Here is a 19,830-nt window from a genome sequence, read left to right on the forward strand (position 1 = left end):
CACCTGATTTGCACAGATGTAAGGGACAACTGAAGGTGCATGGCACCAAGAATCGGGCCCCACATCTATAAGGGCTGGATTGTCACAGCAATGAGCCCATAGACCCCTGGCAACAGTCAGAGGCTCGTAAAATCGACCCTTTGAAGCCTGAAGGACTATTTAGGTACAGCAAGCTGCTCCAAAGACGATGTCCCCTCTGCAAGGTGCTGGAGAGGCACTGCAGTGGGCTACTGTGCCAGTACCTGGCCTCTTAAAAACAATTTGGGGCAAGCTGCAGGTGCACAAATCCCACCCCCCACACCCCAATGGTTTGTTTGGAGGCTGCGCTCTCCATGTGTCCCTTTGAAGAGTACAGCCAGGAGATGGTTGCCAAGCAGCCATGCTTTCCCGTTTAGCTTTTAATTGCTGGGTGGTGCAGGAAGGTGATGATTCCAGTTTAGGGAGCTGAAGGTAGGGAGTGAGAGCGCCCTGGGTGTGGTTTGGGTGGGTATGCTGCTGCTGCGCCCAACGCCGGAGGTGCCAGCTCAGCTGTGTAAGCAAATCTTCTGCCCACTCATTCCTCCAGCGGAGGAAACAGGATGGGAGGCAGGTAGCCAAGAATAGGGCAACATGCAGAGAGAGAGAGAGAGAGCCAGCTCAGAGGTACAGCTGGGAGAGCGATTTATTTTTTGATGCAGACATTTTAGAGTTCCGGGCGCAACACTAAATTAGCTAAGCCACTGCCAGACGAACTAGAACAGACCCTGAGCTGCGAACACAAACCTGCCCTGAAATCACCCTCTCGAGGCAAAGGACTCAGCAAAGCAAATGGCTTTTACGCAGCCTCCTGAAGGCCAATGGATCCACAGGCTCTGTTGGACCAATAGGGGAAGGACGTGCCAGAGGCGAGGGCTCTCTCCTGAGAGCATCCAGCCTACAGACATTTAAGTCTAGGGACTGTACGCGCGCATCTGTTGCTCTCTAGTGCTGTGCTGGTGCCTACGGAGAGCTGTGACCCAAAGCAGGGAAAGCTGTACGATTTAAAGGGACACATGGAGAGCAGAATGCTGGAATAATAAAGGCAACAGGCTGGCCCCCCCAAATAAGCCATATTAAGGGGTGTGTTTTTGTGAATGAGCCGCTTGCCCCAAAATATTCCTCCTTATGTGTTATGCAGGTTCAAATCCTGCAGTGCCTACTCAGCTGAGCCAGTTGTGAGCAGTAGGGAGTGCAGGACAGGAAGCTATGTCACTGGAAGTATTAGTATTGATGGGGTGGAGGTCACCTACCTGTTAAACCAGCACCTCTTCCCCATGGACATTCCTCTCATGAGCGATGTCCTTTTGGGATGGGATACAGGAGCTACAAACAGAGGGGCTGGTTTCACAGCAGCTTAGCAAACTAGTCCCACTTTATGGCAGCTGCTGTCTTGTGCTGCAGAATCTAAGCTTTCCTTTCAAACCCAAATTAAGAACCGGATTGTCAGAGCTGCTGAGCATCCACCCCTGCTGTTGACTTCGTTTGGAACTGAAAATTCTCAGCAGCTTTGAAAGCCAGGTCTTAAGGCCCAGATCCTCTAAGGCATTTAGGTACTTTAATCAGTAGGACTTAGGTGCCTAAGGGCTCGTCTTCACGTACAGCACTATAGCGGTGCAGAGACACTGGTGCAGTTGTGCCACTGTAGTGCTTAAGTGAAGTCACTCCTATGCCTACAGGACAGCTTCTCCCATCGGTATAGTTAATCCACCTCCCCGAGAGGCGGTAGGTATGTCGATGGGAGAAGCTCTCTCATCCACATAGTGCTGTCTACAGAGGGGGTTAGGTCTGTATAACTATATCGCTCAGGGGGTGTGGATTTTTCACACTCCTGAGCGCCACAGTTATACTGACATAGGTTTGGAGTGTAGACCTGGCCTAAGTATCTTTGAGGATCTGGGCCTAAATCTCTTGTGTTTAGTTTTTCCTCTGTTGCAATTTAACTAGCATCACAAGAGGCAGCATGCCCTAGATGCTACTGCTGTGAAAAGAGCCTTCAAAATAAGAATCAAAAATGTAAAACACAGTGATGTCTGCCTGAGTGTGCAGACAGCCTGAAACAACAGCTCAGGAACGTGCAAACTGCCCTTGTTCGAGGTCTCTTCCAACCCTAATATTCTATGATAAGGGATTGCTAACTCTGAGTTCTAGTGATGACAGATTAAAATGTCAAATTGTTAACTACTTCATTGCCACTCAAAGCATGGAAGAAAGTCCAGAGACAGTTATATGAGGAAGATCTACCTACAGGAATATTGCTAAAGGGGTAGAGCTTGTTTTGTGAACACACCTTGGAATAATACCACTGATTTCTTCCTTCTCCCACCTTACCCACCCCCCCAATTAAATCCCTGTTTACAAGCATTACTAAAGCACTTAGGTGTGATCTAGTGGCAAGAGCACAAGACGAGGAGCCAGGAATCCCCAGTGGCTGATCCCAATGCTCACACTGACTCACTCTCTGACCTTTGACAAATCATTCACCTCTCTGTGTCTGTGATGCTCAGAGTTATTGAGTTTATCTCACACCTGGGAATATCGTGAGGGCTAGTTAAGTGCGTTGAAGATGAAACACACTAAGTCCCATGTGTTAAGGAAGGTTGTGTTTTTGTTTTCATGACCTGTTTTCACTCAAGGATTGGAGAAGCTGTTCTCAAACATGGCAAGGAGCCAAAAAGAAAATCTGGACCGGTCATTTTTAAATCAAAGAGTCCATACCAGTGGACAGTGTTTCTGTAGTAACAGCTGCAATAATGCAATGCTGCACTGGCATCTGACATTAAAACAGTCCCAAGATCATTCAAAACAAGCTGTGGTGGCTGGGCTGCACATACAAAGTGCTGCTACTCCTGATATATCAATGGTCCTGCGTTTACCTTCATGCTCTCAATAAGTCAGTGCAAACAGCTGTCATGACAGAGTGGTTGAAGAAGAGACTCCAGACAGTTTCTGTCGGCATTACTTTTATTGCACTAGTGTAGAGACAGCACTAGCATTTTTACCACAGGCTAACACATCTCAGAGTTAATGCAGATGGCCTAGTGTTAAGAATGCCAGTCAATACCAGAGTCCTGTTTACACTAGAACTTCCACAATTCCTATCACCAGGGAAGCAACACCCAGTGGAAGATTCCAGCCCCAATTCTAGTGTAGGAAAGTCCACTGGAGTCCTGACTCTCCTTTGTCACTGGTTTTACCACTAGTGACTTCCAGCAGAGCTGTTCCTGATTTGCACTGGTATGAGAGGCAAATCGGGCGGCCAGGCTATCTTAGGAAGAGATAAAACACACATACAAGAGAAATAGTAACATTTTTATAAAAATGCAGCCCTCACTTGTCAACATTTACGTTAGACTCATCTTGGCTGTGTTAGCATTAAAACCCAAGGCAGATGTGTCATTTTAAGCCAGAGATGAAGCTTGTGTAACATGCATTCCACATTGGTTATTCACTAACAACATCTGTAAGCTAAGGATCCCTTGTATGTTTGGTGCAGAAGAAGAGGGGCAGATGATTAGGTTTTCTATGCTGGGGCCTTGATCATGCAAAGACTTACACGAGTGCTTCACTTTATGCACTGTGAGTCCGTCCAGGTGATATCAGTGGGTGGGAATACTCACATGCCTGCTTAACTTGACACACTGTTTGCAGAATTGGGTCCCATGGCTCAAAGGAGAAAGGACCCCCAGGCCAGGCTACACTGGAAACTTTTGTTGTTAGGGATGTGATTAAAAAAACAAAAACAAAGAAGTTTCAGCAGTGGCAAAAGCCCTAGTGTGAACAAGTCATATTGGCATAAAAGTGCTTTTGCTAGTATAGATTATTTTGCTCAGGAAACTAATAAACTGTACTGGCAAAAGTACCTTTTTGCCAGCACAAACTGTATCTGCATAGGGGGTTTGCAGGGCCGGCTCCAGGCACCAGCCTACCAGGCTTGTGCTTGGGGCAGCACCTGGAAGGGGGGTGGCGCTCAGGCCCGAGATCGGGGCCATGACTGGGCTCGCCGCCCTCCCCGACTGGCGCTCCAGCCGTCGAGGAGAGCAGAGCCGCGGCGGGCTCGCCGCCCTCCCCCCGGCGCTCCTGCCGCTTGGGGAGAGCGGGTCCGCGGCCGGGCTCGCCGCCCTCCCCGTGGCGCTCCGGCCGGCCGGGGAGAGCGGGGCCCGCGGCGGGCTCGCCGCCCTCCCCTGCCGCACTCCCCGCCGGGGGACGGGGGCGGGAGGCTTTTTTGCCTGGGGCAGCAAAAAAGCCAGAGCCGGCCCTGGGGGTTTGCCATTAGAGCTATACCACCAGAACTACACCAGCAAATATTTTGCAGTGTGTAGGCCATCCATGGAGTAGCTGAGGATTAAGAAATGTTGTGCAGAAACTGGCGCTCTTTTTTAAAAGAAGAAAATCTCAACTAAGCTAGAGTTTCTCCCCCATCTTATTCTTATTCTCTGTCCCCACCGCGGACGTGATTCACTCCTTCCTTTAAAGGAGAATGACACAAGGCAGGCATGTCAACACACGCGGAAGGAAAATCTATGCAAACACAGGCTGGTGTTGAAAACTTCGGTTACAACGTACGGATGCGCCAGTGATTAATTGCAGTGTAAGTGATCATTTGATGGCCTGGTTATCCCACGTGAAAGAACAGCTCGAGATCGCGCTAGTAAACAGAACAACATTGATTTTGACGACAGGGCTTGTGCAGTACCTAATCAGCGTTTTAAATGGCCTTAAACCCGTGGTACTTCTGCTCCCGCAAGGGGCACGAACAGTTTCAAGCAAGCCAGCTCGGCCAACTTCCTCACTCTCTGTCCACAGCACATGCTCCAAACCCCCCTACTCTGCAGGGGCTACGCGCGCACACACTTAGCCCACTAGAGCCCGATTGCACCCCCTGAAGCTCGGATGCTGGGAAGGGGGTTGTTTGCTGGCCCGGACCAGGCGAGCTCGAGGGCGGAATAAGCGTTAAAAGGAAATCAACTCACTTCACAGCCCCAAAGATGGAGGATCAGAGGGACCCCTCCTCCCTCCAGATTGCCTCCACTGTGAAGCAGAAAACCAGCCCCGCGGCTGCGGCAAGCGACCCCCCCCTTTTGGGAGCTGCAGCCCCCAGCCAGCCAGGAAAGCAGGTTTTTGTGCCCGTGGCCCCCACTGAGGTTAGAGAAGCGGAGAGAGGGAAGCGGACTCCTGACTTACTGCGCCTTGTCGCCAGCCACTTCTTTGCCGTTGCAAACGGCAGCCCCCTCTCAGTCGCCTTTGTAAGCGTCCACACACGGGCTCACGGAGCCACCGGCCGATGCGACGGGCCAAGGCTTCCCGGGATCTCTTCCTTTCTTCCTAGCCCCATGCTCACTTTTCTCGCCGCTAGCGGGGCCGGGTTTGGTCGCTTTCTGTCTTACTCATTTCCTGGATGTCAGCGTTACTCTGCGAAACTTTCCCCTCCCTATAAGAACAAAACACCGGGCTCCGCTTTCTGCCTCCTGGGACCTTCTTAAGGAGGCCGGTCAGAAAAAGGGGGGTGGGGGAGTCGCCTCATAAGGCAGCTCCTAGGTGTCCTCCAGACGGGTCCATGCCTTTGTGAGCCGTGTAAACGCGAGCCGCTTTGCTGCAGCACAAAATCCGGAGTTTCCCGGGAGGAGGGGTTAGGGAAGTTCCCCCTTAAACCCTGCCTGTTGCGCAATACACGATTACAGGGATAAGCAGCGACTTTCCCGGGTTTGTTGCTTGCCGCTTGTTGTGGTGAAGTGAGATTTCCATCCAAAGGGGCTTCCCAATTCTAGCCACTTCCGTCATCCAGAAGTGGCCCGATGCAACCCCCGGCCCGTCTCTGCACACGCGGGGAACGTGCAATGTTATTGGTAACCTTCCCCCACTGGGTCCTGCACAGGGCTTTGCAATGAGGGGCTTTTTCCTCCCACAAAGGCAAGGAGGCGCATTTGTTTTACTTTTCACATGTGTACTCTTGTAGCTGGGGCAGTGGGGTTTGAACAGCTGAGGACTAAAAACAAAGTTAAAACCTGACGATAAAACAATCTAATTAACGCTTAGCCCCCCCCCCCCACGGGGAAAGGCTGCACAAACATCAGCTCATTAATTCTCCACAAGCCCCTATCAGGGAGAGAAGTAGTATTATCCTCGCTGTACAGGAGTTTAAGTGACTTGTTCACAGTTACCTAGAGGAAATCAGTGGCAGAGCTGGGATTAGAATTAAAATATTGTTGGCTCCCAACCCTGTGCTCCTTCCACAGTTAAAATGCTGCTTCCCAATTAAAGATCTAATTGACAATTAACAATCACAAGCTACACAGCTATCACCTCCCAAATGAAACACAAGAAAAAAATGTAATTTTCTGGAGCTGCATAACATCTGAACTCAGTGGGACAAGCAGGGTTGCCTTGTTTCTGATTCTGATGGGCCAGCAGGACATTTAAAGCCGGGCTGAAATCCCTTTGGGGTCAGTGCAATGTCATCTTGTCACAAGGTGGTGATAATTGCATTGTAATACGATATCCCACTGGCAAAGCATCCTGTTACTCTTTCCGGGGGGCTTGTCTACACATAGAACTGCCTACTACTGCTCCTAGAATTGCCTTTTCAGCTCATGTGGTCACGGCCTATTCAGTAGTGTGGATGGTCCCAGGTTTGAAACTTGTTTATCACCCATATGTGGTATTGCACCAGAGACCAGACCTATGCAATGTCAAAAAAGACAGTACAAATGTGATAGGACACCTTTGTCTTGAAGCCTTCTATTTGATAAGTGTTGACTTGGGATGAAGTGTCAATCTGTTATTTAAATTGCCCGACTTTTGTTAGATTAGGTAACCACATTAACCTTACTGACAGGCTTTGTGTATGTGGATGTCTGACTCTGTTGGGGCTTATTGGCAACTTGTGTGTTGTTCCTACATTCCTTTCTTATTATATGGTAATCTGTGACCATTATTTATTTGTAACAACAGACATTGTAATGTTACCACTGCTACTTTGCAACATTCAGCCTGCTTTAGTGCATCCTTTATTTCTCTGAGTCCTGTCAAATTGTCTTTTGTCACCTTTTGTTAAGGAGCAAGTTACTCTCTCCCCATTTCTTTTTCTTCCTAGTTTTCAGCTGATTTCTCCAAATCTCCATACACCCAGTTGATGGCTATTTTACTTGGCTCTGAGCTGACCCTTTTTTATATTTGTTCTTATACTGCCACAGAGGGGTACAAGTCACCCTAGAGACAATTGAAAAATGACAGTTCTTCTCTGACGAGAACATAAGAACAGCCATACAGATCAAATGTCCAATTAGCCCAGTATCCTTCCGACAGTGGCCAATGCCAGGTGCTTCAGAGGGAATGAACAGAACAGGTAATCATCAAGTGATCCATTCCCTGTCACCCATTTCCTGCTTCTGGGAAACAGAGGCTAGGGACACCATCCCTGCCCATCCTGGCTAATAGCCATTGATGGACCTATCCTCCATGAATTTATCTAGTTCTTTTTTGAACCCTGTTATAGTCTTGGCCTTCACAACATCTGCTGGCAAAGAGTTCCACAGGTTGACTTGCATTGTGTGAAGAAATACTTCCTTTTGTTTGTTGTAAACCTGCTGCCTATTAATTTCATTTGGTGACCCCTAGTTCTTGTGTTAGGAGAAGAAGTAAATAACACTTCCTTATTTACTTTCTCCACACCCAGTCATGATTTTATAGATCTCTATCATATCCCTCCTTAGTTGTGTCTTTTCCCAGTCTTATTAATCTCTCTTCATATGGAACCTGTTCCATCCCCCTAATCATTTATGTTGCCCTTTTCTGTACCTTTTCCAATTCCAATATATCTTTTTTGAGATGGGGTGACCACATCTGCACACAGTATTCAAGATGTGGGCGTACCATGGATTTATATAAAGGCAACATGATATTTTCTGACTTATCTATCCCTTCCCTAATGATTCCCAACATTCTATAAGCTTTTTTGACTGCCGCTGCACATTGAGTGGATGTTTTCAGCAGTGCTTCTATATCGTGATGCCAACTTTTCCTAACCTAGCACTAAAAATTTCCCAAATCTGGTGAAAAATTCCCAGATAAAGTTTCTTACAGTGCTTCTATATCCTGGGAAATTTCCTAAAACCTGGGAATTTGTGAGTAAAATGCTTCAACTTGGGAAATTGGGAATTTTCATTCAAACATTTTACTCAAAAATTCCCAGATTTTGGGAAATTTCCCAGGATATAGAAGCACTGGTTTTCAGAGAACTATCAACAATGACTCCAAGATCTCTTTCTTGAATGGCAACAGCCATCATTTTTATGTATAGTTGGGATTATCTTTTCCATTGTGCATTACTTTGCATTTATCAACTTTGAATTTCATCTGCCATTTTGCTGTCTAGTCACCAGTTTTGGGAGATCCCTTTGTAACTCTTCGCAGTGTGCTTTGGACTTAACTATCTTGAGTAGCTTTAGATCATCTGCAAATTTTACCACCTCACTGTTTACCCCTTTTTCCAAATCATTTATGAATACACCGCTACCTCGATATAACGCCACCCGATATAACAGGAATTTGGATATAACGCGATAAAGCAGTGCTCCGGCGGGGCGGGGCTGTGCACTCCAGTGGATCAAAGCAAGTTCAATATAACGTGGTAAGATTTTTTGGCTCCTGAAGACAGCGTTATATCGAGGTAGAGGTGTATATTAAACAGTATTGGTCCCAGTATAGACTCCTGGGGGACACCACTATTTACCTCTCTTCATTCTGAAAACTGACCATTTATTCCTACCCTCTGTTTCCTATCTTTTAACCAGTTTCTGATCCACAAGAGGACCTTCCCTCTTATCCCATGACAGCTTACTTTGGTTAAAAGCCCTTGGTGAGGGACCTTGTCAAAGGCTTTCTGAAAATCTAAGTACACTATATCCACCTGATCACCCTTGTCCACATGCTTGTTGACCGCCTCAAAGATTTCTAGTAGATTGGTGAGGCATGATTTCCCTTTACAAAAAACATGTTGACTCTTCTCCAACAAATCGTGTTCATCTATGTGTCTGATAATTCTGTTCTTTACTATAGTTTCAGTCAATTTGCCTGGTACTGTGGGATCACTTCTGGAGCCTTTTTTAAAAATTGGTGTCACATTAGCTATCCTCCAGTCATGTGGTACAGAAGCTGATTTAAATGATAGGTTACATACCACAGTTAGTAGTTTTGCAATTTCACATTTTAATTTCTTCAGAACTCTTGGGTGAATACCATCTGGTCCTGGTGACTTATTACTGTTTAATTTATTAATCTGTTCCAAAACCTCCTCTAATGACACCTCAACCTGGGACAGTCGCTCAGATTTGTCACCTAAGAAGAATGGCTCAGGATGGAGAATCTCCCTCACATCCTCAGCCATGAAGACCGATGCAGAGCATTCATTTAGTTTCTCCGCAATGGCCTTATCCCCCTTGAGTGCTCCTTTAGAATCTCGATTGTCTAGTGGCCCACTGGTTGTTTAGCAGGCTTCCTGCTTATGATGTACTTAAAAATTTTTTTGCTGTTACTTTTTGAGTCTTTAGCTAGCTGTTCTTCAAATTCTTTTTTGGCCTTCTTAATTATATATTTACACTTCACTTGCCAGAGTTTATGCTCTTTTCTATTTTCCACAATAGGATTTATCTTCTACTTTTTAAAGGATGCCTTTTTGCCTCTAACTGCTTATTTACTTTGTTGTTTAGCAACGGTGGCACTTTTTGTGTCCTCTTACTATGTTTTTTAATTTGGGCAGCTTGCAGCATCCTTCACCAGTACTAAAATCAAATATTGCAACAAATCAGTGCTCACTTAGGGCTCTATAGTTGTCACCATGCTGCACACTGGAGCTACTGGGAACTTCATGGCAACAGCAGAGATAGGACCCAGATCGTCCTGCTCCACAAACACTGATATCTATCACCTATCATTAGCTGTCAGTAGCATGGAGCCTATGACAAGCAGTTGATCAGTTCTGATTCTATCCAGTACAGAGCAGTGGAGGACATGGAGATTATGCCCTCTCGCTCTCTCTGTAAATAAAAGAATCAATACAAGTTACAGTAATTATGAATTAAAGGCATCTGCAAAATTCTGTTAAGAATAAAATCATATTAATCTAACAACATATTAGCTCTCAAACTTTTTCAGAGCAAGACCAACAGTGCAGTAGATTATCACTTGGACCCACCTTCCATCTCATTCATGATCCTCCATCTCTGCCCATTGTGGTGGAAGAGGTTTTCTAGGGGAAAGTCATATTAGGAAAGTATTTAATTTATTTGGATCTGTCTTTTTATGCAATTTAGCATAATTTAATTTCACAAAGGACCAAATTCCGCCACCCTTACTCACGAGGATAGTAGCCTACTCTGTGAACAGCCCTGCTGAAGTCAATAGGACTGCAGCACCTAGCACAACGGCGTCCTAGTCCCTGACGGGGGTGCCTAGATGCTACTGCAATACAAGCAATAATAATGGAGTAAGGGTAGCAGAATCTGCCCCAGGATTGGAATGTTGGACCGGTTTTCCATTTGCTTTCAATCACCTTAGAAGGTGGAGGGATTCCTTTTTATTATGCCCACCACTGCTTCTAATCCTTTGTAAAATGAACATTGCACTATGTTTCTGTAAGCAATTCCGAACAAAACAAACAACAACAAAAGCACATCTAAATAATTACACAGGCTTTGAAAACAGAAAATAGGGACACAATAGGGAAGTCAAATGTCAGGCCATGTGTCAGTGGAATAGATCCTGTGGTTGCCCCCTAGCTATCTGACTCACAAAGAGAATGAAACATATGGTTGCCTTTCTGGTGCACAAACAGGGATTCAGATTAACAACAAAGCACGCAGGAGCGATAATCCTGCTAGATCCAGGCCTCGCTGAGTCCTGAATGCTATAATGCATCTGGCTGGGAAAGGACAGAACAGGGTGCGGCAGGATGGCATTTTCACAGCAGCAACCCAGAGTGACCTGAAAGGGCACGTCAAATATCCTATGCCTTTGCCCCATGTATGTGTGCCCCCCAAGCATCATGCATCACCCACTTACCTCTAGTATCACAATCTCCTTTGTTGCATCACTCACTGTTCCTCTGGCTTCCACTCAGCAATGAGTTGTTCAGAAGACAGCAGCACAAGGAGAAGGGGGGAATGACAAGGGGAGTTCCATCAACCAGTGAATCTTTCACAACTACAGGCAAAGCAACCTGCAGAGAGAGAGTCACCTTCTGGCTTCAAGCTGGCCATATGGTGTCCTCATCTTCCCCCTCACACCTGACCTTCTAATCATCTTAGAACTTTGCAGTTCTATGCCCTTCCTTGGGTATTAAAAGAGGAGGGTTATTTTTTATAGGGCCCCCCAGGAGACTCAAGTGTCAAGCAGTGAAACATGTCAGGCTAACTTACAGCTACCAAAGGATTTGGTGGGAGTGAGTTATGAGGCAAAGGAGTAAATGATGCATGGAAGTCAGAGCCTATGGCAATGTTTCCTGCTGCTGGTAGAGAAGGGGCGCTATGGGGAGAAGTGGGGGCAAATTATTTTCATTGGTCCGAGCCTGGTAAAACTAGAAATAATTGAAACCAACTCATCTTAGATACCCCCAAATGTTCTTGAACTGGGAGACCAACCAGGGAACAAAAGCAGTGACAGGAGGACGTAGGGGGAATCAAAATGGGTGGCTTGATGAGCTAATCAAGATACTGGAATACAGCGAAAAATAAAGTAAAGCAGGTGTCTGCATGTTAACATGAGATTTCCCTCACAGCAATCTGGTGAGTGGCCAAGAAGGGGGCGCTTGATCGGATTTGTGACAAAGAGTTTTGAAGTTCTGGCCCTAGGTACAAATGGAACAAAGGAAGGGAAATCTCAGAGGCTAGCACTGCTACAGGGACAATGTCAAGGATGCTTTGTTGCTCCACAGGCAGAATCTTGCTGTCTGTTGGGGGGATGCTAATAAATGATAGGTTAAGTTTGGCGTCAAGATTGTAGATTTAACCTTAGGACATGATTTTCATAGTTATTTAAATGGCTTAAAAAAAAAGATAATTATATACGTAGCTTAGAATAGCACTTCGCTACTAGCTCACCAAAACCTTTATTGGGGAATTTTTATTATAAGAGGGACACTGACTGGCAGATCTACTAGCTAGTTTGTGATTTGACTGTATGAAAATGGTAATGGGATATGGTATCTCTTCTCATCTCTAGGTTACTGGCTCAATTCCAATCCAAGACAAAAGTGATCAAAGGTTGTTATTTGATATCTGTTCTGTGTCTTGTGTGCAGTGAGTAGGAAGGTTCGGTCCAATTTCTAATGGACAAGTGCTCATATCACCATTTAATTTGGGAATAACAAATAGAATTGACATAAAAAAATCAAACACAACAAGAAATATATCATAGATAATTAGGCTCAGTAAGACTAGATTTTAATTGGTAAATGTCAGTAAATGTTGATATCACTGTACACTGATAAATGGATGAAAAAACATTTCCATCAATAATAATCAAAATTTACAAATAGACACAGTAAGAAAATTGCTGCTTGGGAACTTATTAGAGTTTGATTTAAAGATATTTACTTTGTGTATTTTGACATGTGATGTTAACAGTTGAACAGTTATAAACTTTAACTTTTTGAATCTCAGTGTCATTAAGTTATTGTCTGACACCTGCATAATTTCCCACAGATGCTAAAATTTAAATAGATCAAAATTCAAAACATTCTTCACAATGAACATTGATTTTATCCGTCAAAATAATAACAAGAATAAAAATAAAATTCTGCCATGTCTACAAATAATCAAGCCAATCAAAGAACCCACATTTACCAATGACTAGACACAAATCAGATTTACTTTTACTGACAACATTCTGCTCCTTTTAGCACTGCAAAACTGACACAATTATGGGAGAGCCAGCAGGATTCTATTCTGCCCTGTGCAGAGAAGGTTAAGGGGTGGCTTGATCACAGTCTATAAGTATCCACATGGGGAACAGATATTTAATAATGAGATCTACAATCTAGAAGAGAAATTTATAATACAATCCATTGTTTGGAAGCTGAAGCTAGACAAATTCAAACTGTAAATAAGGTGTAAATATTTCATAGTGAGGGTGACTAACCATCAGAACAATTTACCAAAGATCATGGTGGATTTACTGGATGTTTTTCTAAAAGATCTACTCTACGAATTATTTTGGGGGAAGTTCTCTGGCCTGTGTTATACAGGAAGTCAGGCTAGATGATCACAATGGTCCTTTCTGGCCTTGGAATCTATGAATAAACCAATTTCAGTCAAATTCTACTGACAGAATCCTTATTAGTACTGGTGATGGTGTATGAGGCTGATGGAACACAGCTGGATTTCCACATCCCAGGGGAATTTTCAGTGCCAGGTTTTGATTTGTAGTCTTAGTAAATTTCAGGCCAAATCCTGCTCTTTTAACTCACATAAATCATCCTGTTAATTCCCTGTCAATCTATTTGTAAGAGTAAAGACAGTAGAATATGGAACCTCAATCACACTTGCATATTAATTAGACTATTATATATCTTAAATATTGATTAATTAATTTTTGTAATATGCTCTGGAAATGTAAAAGGCTGTAAGGGCTGAGTATTATTAATTACTATTACGATGGTAGCCATCACATCATTGTGGTAGTACAGCGCCACCTAGTGATTTTCTTTCCTACAATGCAAAGGTGTAAAAGAAGACATAAAAACATATCCCTCCATTTTCTGTTATTTCTTCTTCTTATCCTTATTTATTTTATCACACCCAAAGGGGTGATATGCCCTTTACACAAAAGACATAAAGTCATAGTCCCTGCCCCAAAGAGTTTACAATCTCCTGGGTGATGTTATGATGAGATTTTACTGCATCTTTATATCTCTGCAGAGGCCCATAAATCCTTCCCACACTGAATAATGGCTTATCGCTTTTATGTCACTACAATTTAAAGTACACATTAAATTATTGCCTTAGAGCTGTGACCTCAAATAAGTCACTAAGCAAATATTTCTATTCTAGTCACCAACCATCGCGTGCACACACACATGGAGATCACGGTCCTAAATGTCTCTTTTAAGCTAGTTGAAATAGCTGATTCTGCCACCTGACTATAAACTATTAATGTCAACGGAGCCAAACCAGCATTGTTACAAGAGGACACAAATAAGAACACCTTAAATGAAATAAAACATCTTGAATCAAGTTCAAGAATCCCACCATGTTTGCACCTGGCTGCAGTGGTGACGACGCAGGAAAGGAAACAGAACGCCAGGTCTGTGGTACGTAGCTTCTAAAGCCTCAAGCCAAAAGCCTCCCAGGAAAACTTTTCCTGGGGTTTTTATTTCTCTCCTTACTTTGTTTACAACTCTTCTTAGTGGTTACATCTTTGCCCATTCAGAAGGCAGGCAGGATACACGCAGTGTGCAATTATACAAGATAGCAAACTCATCTATAGAGCGCGTGAACAGCCAGCTGCAAAGGTACTATCAGGCTAGCCAATATGTTTTCCAAACATAGGCGCTAGAACAAGGTCACTCCCGCCTCAATTCCAAGGGAACAGTTTGCCGTTCTTCAAGGCTTATGATTAGGGAGCAACACATTCCTACACCTGGCATCTTATATTTGTGTTTGCATGGTCCAGATAATTTTGGCTCTCACCATCATCTGTAATTTCAGAGGGACATAAATGGAGGAAACTAATAATAGCTCAGTTTAAAAACTAGATTGAGAGGGGTGTGATGCTGGTAGACCAGGTGTGAGCTCTTGCCCAGTGGTCTCAGTGAACACTGACAAATGCATAACTGGAAACCAGTCTGACTCACCTGTGTGTTAGCATTGTTAAAACTAATGTTAAGTTGATAAGAATGTGTTCAATGTTTAGACATGATTAAATGCTTGTAAGATGCTGCATGTATCGATGTCACTTATAGCAGCTGTAGCCCATGGTATAAGGTTATACTGAGGGTTTGCATTGTAAACCTCTGTAATTGTGTAGCTCACCAAACAGGAAAGAACCATTAATTAATGTAAAGTGCTGGGCAGGCACACAAGAAGACCCAATGAAACCAAATGAGCCACTGTGAAACATCAAAGGACAGAAAGACTTTGTTGATTGCCTTCCCCTCCCTTCCACACACATCCGTGAAGAGGAGACAGGCACGGACACTTGTTTCATCAGTTTGAACTCTGGGGGAAGGTAATAAAAATCCCTGACCAGAAGAAACTGTAACTCTATGCTGCTTGCGGAATTTGGTGAGGGCAATATTTCCAAGCATAAGCAAGGGATCCCCAATCTGCTTAGCTTGGGTTAGCTCAAAAGGACATAGAAAGCTTGCATACCACAGCAGCTTCTATTACCTTTTGAAAGCTAAGACTGTAACTCAGTTGTGCGTGTATGTTTACCTGCTTTAACCTTGTAAATAACTCTCATTTCTTTTTCCTAGTTAATAAATCTTTACTTAGTTTATTACAGGATTGGCTACAAGCATTGTCTTTGGTGAGATATCTAGAGTACAACTGACCCAGTGTACGCGACTAGTTCATTGGGACTGGAAGTAACTTGGACATTATTGTGATTTTTGGTGCAAGAGACCCTCTATCACCAAGACAGGTTTGCCTGGGTGGCAAGATAGATCAGAGTGCCCAAGGGGACTGTCTGTGACTCCATGTTAAGGCTGTTATAATGCTTGAAGAGTTCACACTTGTTACTTGGTGGATGAAATCTAATTATAGAGCACACAACCAGTTTGGGGTTTGTGCCGTTTCTTAACAGTTTGCCCTGAGATTGGCACTCATGGCTCATTAGACAGCTTGACAAAGGGATTCTACTTCATGGCGAAATTCTCTCTAGGTTCTTGTCTGGCCCCCATCACCATAGTATCTGAGCACCTCATAAATGTTAATGAATTTACTGTCCTAACACCGCTGGGAGAGAGAGAAGTCTTGTTATCTCTATTGTACAAATATGGAAGCGAGGCATAGAGATATTGTTACGTGATTTGTCCAAGGTCCCAGGAAGTCTGATAAAGAGCCAGGAATCGAGCCCAGATGTCTTGACTTCCAGCCCAATTCCTTTTTATGGGCTTGTCTTCATGGCAGAATTAACGTGATCTGTAACTCCTGTGTTTCCCCCAACTTAAATCCTGTCCACACACAAAACCCCTTACTCCAAGTTTGGTGGCTCTTTTAACTAGAATTGGCTGACCTGTCAGGGGGTATAGGTTACAGCTGGAGTTAGCATGACTCATCACCTGCAAACAGTCATTCTGTGCAGATCGAGGGAGGCCACTCTGACCTGTGCTAGGCTCGCGCAAGAGGAGATAACTCCCGCTGACTCTGCAGTGAAGACATAGCTTATATTGCTAACTTCAGTGGGTTGCAAATCATCAAGAACTTGGTCAGTATGGGCACCTGCAGGTTCCCTGGAATCCCTCAATATGTGGGGATCCTCTTTTAACACAATTACCTCTGTAGGGTTCCTTCTCTACATATAAATGTACAAATACACAAAGATAAGCCTGGGGACAATATTGCCTTCCATTACCAGTTTCCACTTCAGCCCTAAAGGCTCTCCTTTTCAGCCATCATAGCAAAGAACAAGACAAACATCAACAACAGACATGAATATATATGAAAAAGACTAATATAATTCCAGGGTGTATTAACAGGAGGGTTGTATGTAAGGGTTGTATGTCCCAGCTGGAGTACTGTGTCCAGGTTTGGGTACCACACTTTAAGAAAAATGTGGACAAACTGGTGAGATTCCAGAGGAGAGCAACAAAAATAATAAAAGTTTTAGAAATCCGGACCTATGAGGACAGGTTAAAAAATTTGGCATGTTTAATCTTGAGAAAAGAAGACTGAAGGAGTGCCTGATAATCTACATATTTGAAAACCGTCATAAAGAGGACAATGAGCAATTGTTTTCCATGCCTCTAAAGAGTAGGCCAAGAAGTAATTGGTTTAGTTTGCAGGAAGGAGGGTTTAGGTTAGATATTAGGAAAACTTTTCTATCTAAAGGATATTTAAGGGCTGCAGCACATTACCTAGGGAGGTTGTGGAATCCCCATCATTGGTGGCACTGACTCCATGGGTGCTCCAGGGCTGGAGCACCCACGGGAAAAAAATGGTGGGTGCTGAGCACCCACCGGCAGCCCCTCTACCAGAACCTCCCCCTCACCCCAGTGCCTCTTGCCCTCCAGCAGGCCCCACACATCAGCACCTCCCCATCTCTCCCAGCGCCTACTGCCTGCCGTGGATCATCTGTTTTGTGGCGTCAGGAGGTGCTGGGGGGGAGAGGGGAGGAGCAAGAGCGCAGCGTGCTGGGGGAGGGGGTGGAACTGGGTGGGGCAGAGCAGGGGTGGGAAGAAGCAGGGCAGGGGTGGGGCCTTGGGGGAAGGGGTGGAGTGGGGGTGAGGCCTGGGCAGAGCCGGGGGGGGGAGCACCCCCCCAGCAGATTAGAAACTCGGTGCCTATGATTGGTGGCTTTCAAGAACCAGTTAGACAAACATCTGTTAGGGATGGTGTAGGTGTACTTCATCCTGCCTTGGTGTGGGGGATGGATTAGATGACCTCTTGAGGTTCTTTCCAGCAGTACATTTTTGTGATTGTATGTAGGAAGGAAATTTGAAGCTGCATCAGTTTTTCTTTGATGAAGCTCTCTTCCCTCCATCCCTATCATTTATTTTTGATTGCCTGTCAAATTTAGAAGCGGGCCCCTCAACCCTTCCTCAAATAAGAAACTTCCTTGGTGAAGAAGGGTTGGAGGATTGGCTCCTTAGGTTGTAAGGTCTTTGGAGCATAGACTTTGGCTTCTTCGTTTGTTGCCATGCACTCATATCTTGCTAGAGAAATAATAAACAATAAGGAAAAACAAGACTAGATGGATTTTTTTTCGTCAGTCTGCCCTTGGGTTGGAAACAGTCAGCATGATAGCAGTTTTATACACGAGTCATTTACCTGCAGAATACAGTTTAAAATGCATGGCTACCCCTTAGCCACAATGATAAAATTAGGCCTGAAATTCTCCATTTTGCCATCTAATTGGTAAAACAAGGTACTGGTCTTTCAGCCCTCCTTTGAAAGAAAAGTTTATAATTTATTTTTTGTTTGTATCACAGAAGGACTTAGAAGCCCCAGTCAAGATCAGGGTACCCTTGTGCTAGGCACTGTGAAAAAACATAGTAAGGCACAGTCTCAGCCCCAGACCTTACAGTCTCAATACACCTGGGCTGGAAAACAAGGGCTTCCAGGCTCCTAGCTCTATGGCAGGGAGTCTGGAAGCCCTAGTGGTCCCAGAGAAGCAGGCCCTGGAAACTTGGGCTCCCTGATAGTCTGTTAGGTGAGTTGGTAGGATAGCTCGGTGGCTTGAGCACTGGCTTGCTAAACTTAGGATTGTGAGTTCAATTCTTGAGGGGGCCATTTGGGGATTGGTCTTGCTTTAAGCAGGGGGTTGGCTTAGATAACCTCCCTTCCAACCTTGGTATTCTATGATGCCAGGTTTCTATAGGAATCCCACCTGCAAAACATTTTGGTTTCAATGAAAGAGCATTTTCTGATGAAAAGCCATTTAGTTGGACAATTCCCAACCAGCACCACTCACAACAGATCTATGATGTAGGCAAGTATTGTTAGCCCCATTTTACAGTTGGGAAAACAGAGGCTCAGAGAGATTAGGGCCAACTTTTTTAAACGTGGAGCCGGAAAGGTAGGCATCAAAATCTATATTAAGGCCCTGAAATAAGTTGCCAGTTTTTTAAAGGTGCTGAGCATCTGCATCTTCTTTAACTCTGCTGTGAAATACTTGAATTCCCTGGAGCCAAAAGTTCACATCTCTGCAGGCTCAATCTAGCCCATCATCCTTCTGAGGTAGATGTGTGTGGCTCTTCCAGATGAGAACTTAAAACCTGTTGATCTGTCTACTCTGGGAAGATGTTTAATAATATTAATAAAAGATATTACCTCATCCATCTTGTCTCTCTAATGATCCCCAGGCATTTTGTGTACGAGTAGGAGTTTGTCTCAGCGTACCCCTTGGCTGCACTGTTGGGTTATATGCTGGATGGTTAGCCCCGCTCCAGTGGCTGCATTTCAGAGGCACAGTATGTAGCTTGTAATAATGTTCCGGGATCCTTTGCTGGAAACGCTGTACTAGAAAGAGATGTGAAGGAAGAGGGATGGGATGGAGTGGGAGATGATCAAAGCTGCCTTTCCCCAAGTTGGGGGAATCTTTTAGGCCCTCAGTGCCAATGCTCTGGGTTTGACAAATGCTGCAACCATGCAGTGCCACCATTATCCAAAGCCATCTAAGGGGAGGAGATGTTGTTTCCTCGATTTACACCTGAGGAGCTGGGAAGGCAGCAGCCTGGAGACTATCCTCTATGCAGGCGGGTTAGGAGGTGAGGGGAATCGGCTGAGTGTGGGGACCCTGGCTCAGAGCAGGGCAGCATGGTCCCTGGAGCAAGGGCAATGAGGATGTCACGTCCTGCCCTATCTAACATGTTACTGCCCAGTCGGTGTGCCTCCTCCTGTTTCCTCACCGCCTGTGACCACCCCCTATCTTCCCCACCTCCTGCCCTAATGGTCCCCCTCATCACATCTAAGTCCTCACCCCAACCTCCCTCCCCGCCCGCCCAACCAACCTCCTGGCTGCCCCCACCTCATCCACTGCCCCTGCTCCGTCCCCACACCCCTTCCCTAGTGACCCTCATTCCCCCATCTCATCCCCCATCCCTGCTCCATCTCCACATGCCCTGCCCTAATGACCCCCTCGCTGCCCCACCTCATCCCC

At 45.0% G+C, this 19,830-nt stretch overlaps 2 protein-coding genes across 2 annotated transcripts in view; one reads left to right on the forward strand and one right to left on the reverse strand.

Annotated features, from left to right (window-relative positions):
• Nucleotides 1–5,713, reverse strand: part of ITPRIP (inositol 1,4,5-trisphosphate receptor interacting protein) — a 28,112-nt gene extending 22,399 nt beyond the window's left edge. Inside the window, exon 1 of the mRNA XM_024213454.2 lies at nucleotides 5,200–5,713. The gene's annotated coding sequence lies outside the window, so the exon portion shown is untranslated. The remainder of the gene's footprint in view (nucleotides 1–5,199) is intronic.
• The window catches only part of CFAP58 (cilia and flagella associated protein 58), a 103,197-nt gene continuing 87,878 nt past the window's right edge, over nucleotides 4,512–19,830 (forward strand). The window contains 2 exon segments of the mRNA XM_026651098.1: nucleotides 4,512–4,578; nucleotides 4,581–4,606. Coding sequence (XP_026506883.1) covers nucleotides 4,512–4,578; nucleotides 4,581–4,606 — 93 coding nt within the window.

The sequence above is a fragment of the Terrapene carolina genome, unplaced genomic scaffold (assembly GCF_002925995.2).
Source record: "Terrapene carolina triunguis isolate 2854851 unplaced genomic scaffold, T_m_triunguis-2.0 Scaffold95, whole genome shotgun sequence".
Taxonomy (NCBI): Eukaryota; Metazoa; Chordata; order Testudines; family Emydidae; genus Terrapene; species Terrapene triunguis.